Source organism: Astatotilapia calliptera, chromosome 6, assembly GCF_964374335.1.
Source record: "Astatotilapia calliptera chromosome 6, fAstCal68.1, whole genome shotgun sequence".
NCBI lineage: Eukaryota > Metazoa > Chordata > Actinopteri > Cichliformes > Cichlidae > Astatotilapia > Astatotilapia calliptera.
The window spans coordinates 27,954,293-27,965,979 of NC_137427.1; the positions used below are offsets into that span (position 1 = coordinate 27,954,293).

At 40.2% G+C, this 11,687-nt stretch overlaps 1 protein-coding gene across 6 annotated transcripts; it reads right to left on the minus strand.

Moving 5' to 3' along the window:
• Nucleotides 1–1,537: 1,537 nt before the first annotated feature.
• Nucleotides 1,538–11,391, minus strand: osbp (oxysterol binding protein). Of its 6 annotated transcripts, none has more exons than XM_026171441.2 (21): nucleotides 10,951–11,391; nucleotides 9,995–10,165; nucleotides 9,521–9,729; nucleotides 9,228–9,390; nucleotides 9,021–9,132; nucleotides 8,730–8,928; nucleotides 8,503–8,617; nucleotides 8,353–8,416; nucleotides 8,088–8,255; nucleotides 7,752–7,997; nucleotides 7,384–7,504; nucleotides 7,062–7,165; nucleotides 6,838–6,933; nucleotides 6,373–6,557; nucleotides 6,015–6,244; nucleotides 5,795–5,833; nucleotides 5,559–5,606; nucleotides 5,008–5,046; nucleotides 4,860–4,892; nucleotides 4,692–4,730; nucleotides 1,538–4,312 (listed from the first exon to the last, which is right to left on the minus strand). In XM_026171441.2, the coding sequence occupies exons 2-21, from the start codon at nucleotides 10,126–10,128 to the stop codon at nucleotides 4,170–4,172; spliced, it is 2,487 nt and encodes an 828-aa protein (XP_026027226.1). In that variant the 5' UTR covers nucleotides 10,129–10,165; nucleotides 10,951–11,391; the 3' UTR covers nucleotides 1,538–4,169. The 6 variants fall into 6 exon arrangements, with proteins under 6 accessions (XP_026027226.1, XP_026027227.1, XP_026027228.1 ...); XM_026171442.2 differs by lacking the exon at nucleotides 10,951–11,391 and adding an exon at nucleotides 10,761–10,923; XM_026171443.2 differs by lacking the exon at nucleotides 5,795–5,833 and having other exon boundaries at nucleotides 10,951–11,390.
• Between the last annotated feature and the right edge of the window lie 296 nt (nucleotides 11,392–11,687).

Sequence of the window (11,687 nt, forward strand, 5' to 3'; positions counted from 1 at the left end):
ATGTCACTCAGAGATGCGCTCGTTTTACGTTCAGGGGCGTGCCGAGACGAGAACAGCTACAAACGTCCACGAAACGACTTCTCCAGACGCAAACAACATACGTTTGATCACTGAATTTAACTAACAATCGACCCAAGGCGTTTCACAATAACAGAAATATAATTTAATTCGGGTTCTTACATTTTATTTTTATTTTAACTCGTGTAATACAATCACTGGCTACTTTGTTGAGTACACCCATTCAACCACAATTTTACATAAATATCAGCCAATCACATGGTAGATGCATTCGAGCGTAGACACCAGAGATGTCAATCTCATTTTATATCGTGGGCCACATCCAGCCCACTATGATCTAAACTCAATCAGACCGTCAGTGTAAAAACGTTTAGTTACACATTTACGGTGCAAATTAGTTTTTCTATGCCAAAGTTTTTCATCTTTAGTAACTGAAAAGAAATCTATCAGCACATTCTCGGGGTTTACATTGTAAATGTGTAAAGTTACAGAAACATTTTGGTAGCTTGCTGTCCCGTATTTATGAAATAAATCTTTTTATGTTAATTCATATAAAATGTTTTTTCTTGTGGACCCATTTTAAATGAAAATATTGCAAATACATTTCAGAAACTGCTGACTTACTGGGATTTTTCCAAGCAGTCATCTTTAGGGCTTACAGAGAGCCCAATCCAAGAAAGAACCTTTGAAATGTGGTGAAACAGGAGATTTGAATCACTGGATGCGCAGCCAACTCATCTGCAGCAACTGTGTGATGTTATCATGTCAATATGGTCCACAATGTCACCTCTAAAGGAATGTTTCCAGCACCTTGCTGAATCTATGCCACAAGTAATTAATGCACCTCTAAAGGCAAAAGGACCCAACCCTGTATGAGTAAGGTGTCCCTAATATAGTGTCCAGTGTGTGAACATTTGAAAGTATAGTTTCATCTTTAAAATGAATTAAACCTTTGCACATCCAGGAGTACTTGTTTATAAAAGACCCAAGTTCCACCTTTAACTAGACGTGGAGCTTATTTACACAGACACTACATTATTAAATGTTGGTATGTTGTTTTCAAGGGGTACAGCAATTCAAACAGGTTGAAATAAAAAGTAGTCATCTGCTTTGAAATTACACATATACATTATATTAGTAAAACCGCTTTGTTGAGAGTTGATAAAATTAATACCAAAGATAAGCAGTTCATCTCAATTCAGACTTTAATCCAGCCACAATCTCTAAAACAGGGGTGCTCAATCCCAGTCCTCGAGAGCTACTGTCCTGCAGCTTTTAGATGCATCCTTGTTCCGACACAGCTGAATCAAATGAATGGCTTGTTATCAGGCCTTTTCCAAACTTGATGGCATGCTGAAGAGGTAATCAAACATTTGATTCAGCTGTGTTGGAGTAGGGATGCATCTAAAAGCTGCAGGACAGTAGCTCTCGAGGACTGGGATTGAGCACCCCTGCTCTAAAACAATCCTTTTAAAAACTCCATCAAAAGGACAGAAAAAGGTGAAAAGTTTCCTTAGAATTGTAATTCATTTCATATTTTATTGAACATGGTTTAGGAAAAGTTTCCAGAACAAGCTCACACAAATATCTCAATAGCCAACATCAAAATCTGACCAACTGAGCTTTGGACAGTTGTAGACGAGGACAGTCAGAAAAAAAGGAGAAAAAAAAAAAAAAAAACCACACTAGCTGGAACAAAGTGATGAAACTGGTGGAAACCGACAGAAAAAAAAAACTAGAAACATAAAGATGAAATGACAGAACCACACAATTCAAACGAACACAGAAACAGAAATGTTACATGTAATAAAAACAACAGAGGACACAAATCTGTACACCTATTCTATAAAGAAGTGTTTTTAAATAGCTCGCAGAGCCTCGGTGAAGATGACGGTGGCAGAACACAAATAAAGACGAATATTTCAAACTGAAAGCTAACTTGGTTGCTAAAGAGCTACATGTTGTAACACGGTGCCCTCGATTCAGAAAATGAAACTATGTTCATATGGAGTAAACAATGATAATGAAACACAAAAAACCCCAAAACAAAACTTTAAAAGTGCATCACTCTTTTTATATTCTTCATCAACACAACTACTTATGATCACAGTTATTTCACTATTTGGTGTATTCACACGGAAATCATTTTCTAGCGCTGTTTTTGTCATCTTTGTTGGTAGAGCTTATTTTAAGTACACTTTAATATGACATTGATTAAAACTTTCTATCACCTGTACAGTCCACCACCTCGAGACAAACAACAGCAAAGACCGAGACAAAAGTCGGTTTGTGCAGCTTTAGTGTTCTTGCTCAACGCTACCCCCGCATTTCAATTTGTGCCTCTTGTAGGAGCAGAGGCACTGTTATTGCTATTTAAAAAAAACAAAAAAGAAAATCTAAACTCACAGCACACACATATTTGTAATCAAGATTAAAGCTATGCTCGCTAAGTCTGAAGTTAACCACAAAGGCCAAACCACTCGCTTCAAATGCCCTCAGTTTGCAAATCCTCGAGTTAGCAGTAAACTCCACGCAGCTCCGTGACAACTCAGCGCACAGATCTGCTGATTTAAATTTAGTCACAAACTCACGTGGATGGCCTCGACATCTACTGTGAAACCAGGAGTGAAACTTTTAAAGCTAAATTAGAAAAATACATCTGAAATTTATCAGCTTTGAGAAGTGGGGCAGTTTTCCCCAATGCAAATGTCACAAACGCAAATGTCATAGCTGTTGTTTCAATTCTTGAGCAAAGACGCCCCCCCCCCCCCAAAAAAAGAGTGTTTTCTGAGGTTAAGTGACTGTGACCACAGACAACCTAAAAATGCATCTGCAACAGTAACTGCCATTTCAGTAGTACTCTACTACTCCTGTAGTATGAAATGAACGATGTATGAAGCCATATTCAGGTTTTATATGAGTAACTCCACCAATAAGCGGGACAGCACAGTTATAATAAATACTTCTGGATCTTTGCGGTGTACTTACAGGGCATAGGAGAAGTATTAGAATGGGGGAAAATAAGACAGTTCAAACCATTTTTTAAAAAGTCTTAGTATATAGCTATATTATACCTCCATAGTTGTTGTTTCAGGGGTTGAAGCAGCACCACAAATCACTATAAATTCAAAGGCAAATTCTGCATTAGAGGCCGACTGATATATCAGCTATTTGCCGATTTGTCAGTATTGGCATTTAGAATGACCTATAAATGAGAATGAAATGCAGAACACAGAAACACAAGGAATATTCTGATTGTTGATGTTACGCTTTGTCCACTTCCCTGTTGGCTACACTGTGTTTGAAACACAACAGAAACACAACCAGATGCTCTGAGCATAGTCAGGCAGAGCGTAAACGAGTAGATAAATAAATACATGTAACAAATGTTAAGGAAATGTGTTTATGTGCCCAAAAAGAAAATTAAAAGGTCACTGTGTCAAATTTAGGCCAGTATATCAGTCTTAGAAATCCTATATCAGTCTGGCTCTGTATCTCTGTATCGAATGTATGTTCATTTATCTCCAAAATGCCAAAAGCTAAGCTTGTGGCCTGAAAATGGTAACGTGGATATTACTGTGGGAATTATAAAAGGATGCGATTTAACTTTGACTTGCTGTGGTTTTGTGCTGAGGAGGCTTTGGAGTATTTGGAAAACAAACAGGAATGTGGCAGAAAAACATACATTAATCATGTTAGGTAGTACCTCAACCTATCAGAGCAAGCCTTTCATATCGAAAGGTACCATCTGGGTCAATAACCCTTCCAACAATAGCACATCCAAAGAAACTGCAGAATGACATTTTCAGAAAGAGCTGCTGCAAACTGCAACCTGAAGGCTGGATCAGAAAACCCTGGACTGGGAAGAAGCTGTGGACCAAAACCAAGCTAAACTTCAGGGTTTGAGAGGCAGTGGGAGGAACACCAACCAGCTGCAGGGTGACTACAATGCCACACAGGCAATCGTGTGTACTTAAACGCGAAGTCCAGCCGACCTTGATCCTGCTGAACGGAGGGGCTGAAGGAGGTTGGTCAGATGACGGGCTAGGCTGATGTCAAACTGGATTTCCTAATTAATGTGATAGGAAAAAGGGGTCCCTCTAACGATCGTGTCATTTGTACACCTCAGTGGGGAAATTGTTCAGCTGTGCTCAGAAGACGTCAGGGCACATATCCCAGTTCCCTTGCTCCTTAGCTTCCCAGTAACCCCCCTTGTAGATGTGCAACGTTTCTCCGGACACAGGATCATCCATCTTCTCAAACCACAGTGCTTGGTAGGTGTCTGGATGGCCACCTATTGAAAAAGAAAAGAACGTTTCAATTTAGAAGCTACAGTAAAGGTTAACCCGCCCCCACTCAGCCAGGATTACATATCATGCTTAAATTAAGCCGATATGCATTCAGAGTTCTGCCCATGAGAAACAAATAAATGTTAGCATTACCTTGATCTTCAGATGCATCCTATACAAACAAAATGCAGGGGGCTCTTTCTGTATAACCACTTGGAGAGGACCAGGCTCACAAATAACACACTAGCTGCTTCAGAGTCAGAGGATGCTGGTCAATCACAGACAAACTGCCACTCTACAATGTTGTGAGGCCTCTACAGCTGTATACAGCTACTCTAAGAGGATCTAAGAGATGGGACAACAGTCGAAATGAATGTTACTTGCTTTTGGCTGGAGCTCCATAAGGGCCTTCCCTGCCTTCCACTAAGAGAGCAAATTGTAAAGAGGAAAATGGTGGAAGTTGGATGTTTTTCTGGTCATTAGGATTCAACTACATTACTAGAAAATGTGATATACTGGTGCTATGCATTAAATCATGATCAGAATACTTGCTTATATAAGGGAAGAGTGACGGTCCATAAGGGGCTATTAAAAGAAAAAGAAAAACAAAAAAAGGATGATTCTTCTTTGGAAGTTGAGACATAACAGAACTGCTGTGATTTGAAAATGACAGTGAGTGAAAACAAAATGGACTACTTGCATGCAACAGGTGTATGAGGGGGGGAATCCTCAGTGTCAGCTGAGCAAAACCCAGCACAAACATAAAGACACATCCAAAATCCACATAAAAAAGATTTCTTCAAATTTTAAAAGTGCCATGTGTCGCATCTAAGGCATTATTTTCTGCTCAAAAATTTAACAAAAGCCCAACAGACTAATCGTAACAAAGAAATAAGTTGATTTGTGTAATAAACTGATTGTGCTTTAAGAACTGATAGGTCATTTAGATTTGACCTGATTAGGTGGTTCTATAGAGGGTTAGATTATAGATCTTCTCTTTGCTGGTCTAAAATGTGAACATGAGTTAACAATGAGTGAAAATCTCTTTACACTTATAGTTTTGTTCATTATAACCAGGAAGTGAAAATCACTGGAACATCCAAAATGACACATATGAGCTGTGAAGTCACTGATAGCAGCAAACGCACCCAGCAACCACCCCGTGGACATAAACGGTACTTGCTCAGTAAAAAAGCCACACAAAGCACCTTTAAAAGTACACTTTGTATAAAACTGTAAAATGATACTTGCTTTCATCAGAAATCTCACTTGAAGCAGGAGCAGGCTCTTTTGCATCAGCTAAATGAAACAGAAAGGAACGGGGGAGGGGGGGGGACGACGACATATTAATATAAATAAGCTGTTATTAAGAGAGGAGGATGCTGAGCACCTTAATACTGAACGCACAAACATTTCGTGTGTGCACTTTTGATTGTGCGGTCTGAAGTTCACACCAAAGGTGAGAAGAGACTAAGCTGAGTACTTGCTTTTCAAAGGCGAGTCATTGATCGAAGCCTCAGTGACAGCTTAGCATTAAGAGAGGAGGGGGGGTAAAAAAAAAGGAAAGACAAGAAACACCAAGACAGACAAAAATGGATAAAAGATGAATGGACACAACATCAGACAGAAATATAAGACAAATACAAACAAAACAAAAAAAAAAAATCAAACCCATGCTAAACACAAACTCGCTCTCCGTCGTCCTACCTTCCTCAGGTGAGCTGGCTGCTTTCACAGCTTCTCTCTCTCTTTCTCGACGGGTGCTGCGTTGTTTTTCTTCTAGACGCTGTTTCTCTGCGTTGGCCTCGTCCCAGTGGCCTTCCTCCATTAACCGCTGGTCAGGTCGCCGCCGACTGTCTGTTGGCGCAACTCCCTCTTCGGGTTCATTGAGAGTCAGAGCCAAAGAGGAGAAGTAGTACATGTTCTCTGCTCCCTCCCTGCAAATTCAACAATATAAAAACATTAAAAGTAAAGAGCAGCAGTATTTACAACAGCTCCGCTCCAAATGTTTGAGAACACGTTCACACTTCTGAACGTCGCCAGGCTTTAAGACTAAAACACTTACGGTAACGGGTTCTTTCTCCAGATTTCTTTGGCTTTGAGTGTCTGATAGACAGTCCTCTGTTTGCCTTCAGTGCCATTTTCACCTTTACTGCTCTGCATAATTTTGGAAAACTCCATTTTCTCATCCCACGTTCCTGACAGGACATAATGCGCTTTTCCATCCTTATCTGTTACTACTCCTGTTACCTAGAAGGAGACATTAATTAATTAAGATATGTTAATTGCAGGCTGTAGAGGAGAGAAAATAATAAAACCATTGCCATTAAAGGCTTCCTATAAGTTTCCTGGGAAAATGACGGCTCATATGCAGAAGGAAAGAGGATGAGGATGACTCAACAGAATCAACTTATGTACTAGTGGATGTAATAACATCATCTTGAAAGGAAAATACTGCCTGAGGAAACCTCACTCAAATTATCTTATTTAAACAAACACAAAAAAAGAAAAAGGAAAAAAAGGAGCCAACCTTTCTCGGTACATCTCTGGAGAAATAACTGTAGGGAGCGAACTTGAGGTGGCAGCGATCTCCTGTCTTGTGGTTCACCACATCTATCTCTCCCGACTGGCACAGGACAAAAGAAAGAAAGAAAATGTTCTGCGTGTTTTGTTCTCTAGCAGATTAAAATCAAAACATCATATGAAAACATCTAATGTTTTCATAATGTTTAAGCTAAAACATTTTGGCATTACCTGATCGATCCACAATTTCCCAACAATAATGTTGTGAACTGTTGTGGTCACTTTTTTCCAAGAATAGTGATTGTTGCTCTTTTCAAATATACACTGAATAGAACCTGGAGAGAGAAAAGGGAATGATGTTGCAAGTGATGGAAACGTATCCCATATATCCCATGAACTAAAGTGAAAAAATGAAATTCTACACTGAAATAGTGAATTACAGTAGTGTAAGACAGACGGTGTTCACTGGATAAAAACATCAGGCTTAGCAGGTGTATTGTTCTCGCATGCTGTGTCTTTGTTTGCAGCTATACAAACACACACACGCACTCACCCAAAGGCATGATAGAGAGATATTTCCCTCTAAACTTGCTGGCTAGTGTTATCTCCTGTCTGAGGGTCCAGCCCTTTTCAGAGAAGGCGTGGTGGGCTGCGGCAGGTGGGTGGTGACTGACCTAAGAAGAGGTAACAAAGAGAGAGAAGAGTCAGGAAGCTTAACATATGGTCACTGTAGTTATACAATGGCTTTGAGTGCATTAAGAAAACAAACATGACTAGGACAAAATACTACATGAGTAAATAAAGCATGTTTGCAATGGAAACAGGTAAAACCTGAATCAAAACGATTATAATTTGTGAAAAAACAATGCAATGTAGACCATTTCTGTGTTTTACAATGTGTGTTTGTTTTTTTTTAACTACCTGTTCACAAAGAGAGCGATAACCGCACTCTCTGTGCCGATCGAGCTCAAAGGTTTCTCCGAGCAGAGGGTTGAAGGGCTTTCCTGTGCGGTGGACTGTGGTGGAGTAGGAAGACACTGTGAAGGCTGCCACATAACACATCTGCTCTAGAGAGCTATGACTCTTTGCAGCCTTATCAAGGAGTTCGTAGTACTCCAGGTCTTCAGACAGACGTTGCAACATTGACAGGGGCTCATTAAAATTCACCTAAAAATTCACAGAGACACATCTCATCACTTCTGATTATTTTTAAATGGAAAAGTCACATTGACGCTGTTGTGTGCACAGATTTCTTACAGGCATCGGTATTTTTGAGAGCTCCTTTCCAATACAATTCTTCATGATGCTCCACAGATTGAGGTAATAGTTTGGTTTGTCCGGGATACGAGTTCGCCTTTGCCTAACTGGCTCCAGCTCCAGCGGCTGTGGAGACTCTGGGTTTGATGCCAAAGAAAGTTCATCAAACTGATGGAAGATAAAGAAAATATCAGCAGGAGTTAGGTGGCTTTGATATGGTAATGCAGTTAATACAAAAATAATTAGATATAAAAATTTAACGCACATTTACCGACTGATCATCCGTCCCAGTCTCACTGCTGATCCCACTGATGTTGCTGCCAGATCTCCTGTAGAAGAGGATAAGAGTCAAGGATAAAACAAAACACATGTGGAGGAAAAGAAACGTCTGACAATAGAAAATATCAGTTTGTACCTGTGATATTTGGGGTCAGCGGGGACAGTAATAAACTCTGCTGGCTCCTCCATAGCATCAAAGAACTCATTGTCATCATCCTCGTCACTGGCATCGGCTTTCCCTGAAACACCCCCTGAAATGAAGAAAGAGTTGGAAGACTGAATAACTTAACGGTTCGACAGACCTCAGCAGATCGGTAACGAAGGTGGCAGAGTAAGAATTTCCGATGATGAAAAGACTCTCACCTTTGTTTCCTAAGGCAGGATTACTGAATGAAGGGGGGAGAACTGTTGCTCCTCTGAAAGCTCTTTCTAGGTGGTTGTGCTGTTTGGCTAGCTGCTCCAGAGTCTCCTCCAGACGTATCCTCTGTTCTCTTTCAGTCTGTAAGGCCTTCTGCCAGCGCTTACTGTGGCTCTGAGCCATGGAAAGGAAGTCTCTACATGCCTAGAGGATCACGCAAAAAAATAGACATCATCAGTAACACACTCAGGGGGAGAGCTGTTTGCTCAACTTTTGTTAACGCTTGATTGACTTACGTTGATCATGGCATTGGATGTGATTCGGAACAGCGTGGCTCTCTCTGTGACTTGTTTGACCTTTTCTCCCATGTCCACTGCGACACGAAGTCCTTCAAGTTCTGATAAAGACCTAAAATTGTGAAATAAAGATTTTAATGGGTAAGTGTAATTAAAAAAAAAAAAAAAAGATTAGTTAATGGATAATAGTCTGTTAGTAAGTACTACCTTTGGAGAGCAGACCCATGCTTGACAATGAGATCATTGCAGGTGGCAAGATCCTCCACTTTGCTGTTAAGTGTGCGTAATGTAGACTGGATTTCTGTGTTACGGCAGTCTCCACCCTGTCCTGAGTTTGGCGAGACTGCAGGGAAATCGTCACCTGAGTCATCTAAGGAAGAAAACAGAGAGTGTCATTAGTCAACACAAACACAATTCAGTGAAAGAGTTTGCTTCTGGGTGCTTTGTAAGCTTTCTCTATGGAGTCCCCTGCATTGTCCTCTGGTAAGAGTCCCTCTTACCAGATTCCGCCTGCATTTGGACAGCCTTCGCCTTTGCAAGTTCCAAAGCAGTGATCCATCGCTGGCGCTCTACTTCGGAGCTGGCCTTCAGGTGATAGGTCTGTGCCCCTCCATTAGAAATCACAAAATTGCACGAATCTTCCACAGCAATGTTGGCTGTGGCCAAGTTAATGGTGCCTCTGCATGTGTGACCCATCTCAGCCTGAGTCCTGAAGACAGAGACGACAACAGCAGTCAAATCTGCAGTTTGCAAATCACTTACATTTATAGATGTGTACTGCTCAGATGGCTTTGTGGTGTTATTGTGGTTCTGTTGCTGTCCTGTAAAAAGGCCTTTATTACAAGGCATACTTATAATAAAATTTTAATGCATGGATCCTCTTTAAGCTATACTTTTGCAATTTCTTTTTGAGCTTGGAATAGAGTAAATTCATTGCAAATTATTATAGCTTCAGTATTCTTCATATAACTTACCTGTAGTAAGAGAGCAAGCCATTGCTGAGAACAAACCAGCGTCTTTGGTAACCTTTTATGTAGTTTGTCCATTTGAAGAGCCAACCCTTGTATGTGTCTCCAGGGGTCGGAGTAGGGGACTTTGGCTCTGACATCACAACAGCCTGTGCTTTCACTGAGTGATGTTACAGGCTGTGGAGAGAAAAACATTTACAGGTGCATTACTGTAAAGTTTGTGTCATGCACATCACATTTGATACATGATGTGCATGATACAAGCTCACTATAAAGACATCACACTTACAGTAAATCAAGACACATTGTAACTACATCCTAAAGTTTATACCATCTTATAACCATATAATTCATCAATCTTTGGCTATATAAGACACAATGCGTTACGGGTAACGGAAGCAGATTCAACCTGCGCCACTAAGATCGGCTGCAATCACTTATGTTTATGTTTACCGAGTCATCAGAATTAAACCTACATAGCCACGCTTGTCAAAGGTAAAAAAAAATATGACTCAACACTGGCACTAGCTCTGGCTCCGTGAAACTTTTAGGCTTGTCGTGGCACCTTCCAGTGAAAACAAAACGAGCTGAGGGACGCTGACACGACTCCAATAACCTGCTTCGCTACAGTTTTATCGCGTTTGAAGGAAACTAATAAACATCCAGAAAACACAGCTCAGCGCCGATAACAGTGAGCTCAACCGTTCCCTTGGTCTCATAGGATTACATGGAAGTGTCAAATTAACAGCATGGATACTGATAGTCAACTTACCCCGAATACCACATCAAAGCTACTTAAAACTCTGCCCGCTGTCACTAAGCTTGCGGTTAGCTAAACAACAGGAAGCTTTGGAAAAGCTGACACGCCGCAGACGTTGACAATTATCGTTTTAAACCGTGCAGCCCTCTCACTATGCATCCATCCGATGCATAACTTAATGTAATATAGCTGCAAGACTCACCGATGGGCGGGCATATCGAGCTTGATGATGCGACGTTAGCTCGCTAGTTTTTGCTTCGCTAACCACTTTGCTACAGGTTGTGCAACAAAATAGGGTTCGACCAGCATCTAAACCGTGCGCTTTAGTTCCGCCAGTCAATCTAAACACCTCTCGGCAGTTGATGTAAATGGTTGTACGCCCTGTGAAGATCCAGATATTGTTTTCTTATTTTCAATGTAATACAATCCATCAAGCCTTTATTTGTCACATGCAATGTTACACATACATGTTACCTGCAGTGAAAATGAAAAAAAAAAAAAAAAAACGACTCAAAGTTATTTGGTAAGACTCTATAGTTGAAAATTAACCATCCCATAAATTATCTTCACTACTTAATAACTTAAAAAACAACAACAAAACGGTTTGCTGACGTTTTTGATCATGAGAAAAACCTTTATTTATCCCTTGTTTGAAAAATAATTTTATCACATAATGCAAAAAATTATTACTATTATACTATAATGTCTGTATCTATGTATACTATCTTTGCTATTGTAGAATTCTCCCATACGTTTCAGTTCAGGGGTCTTTGTCTCTCTAATAATGTCTGTGGTTCTCCACAGACAAAAAAGAAGCAGGCTATATCAGTGTAAAGAAAACATGCTTAATGCCCATACTCATTCTCATACTAATTCAAAGAAGGTATGCATATTTATAAATACCTTTACATCTGAATCAACTGGCTATGCCCCATTAGT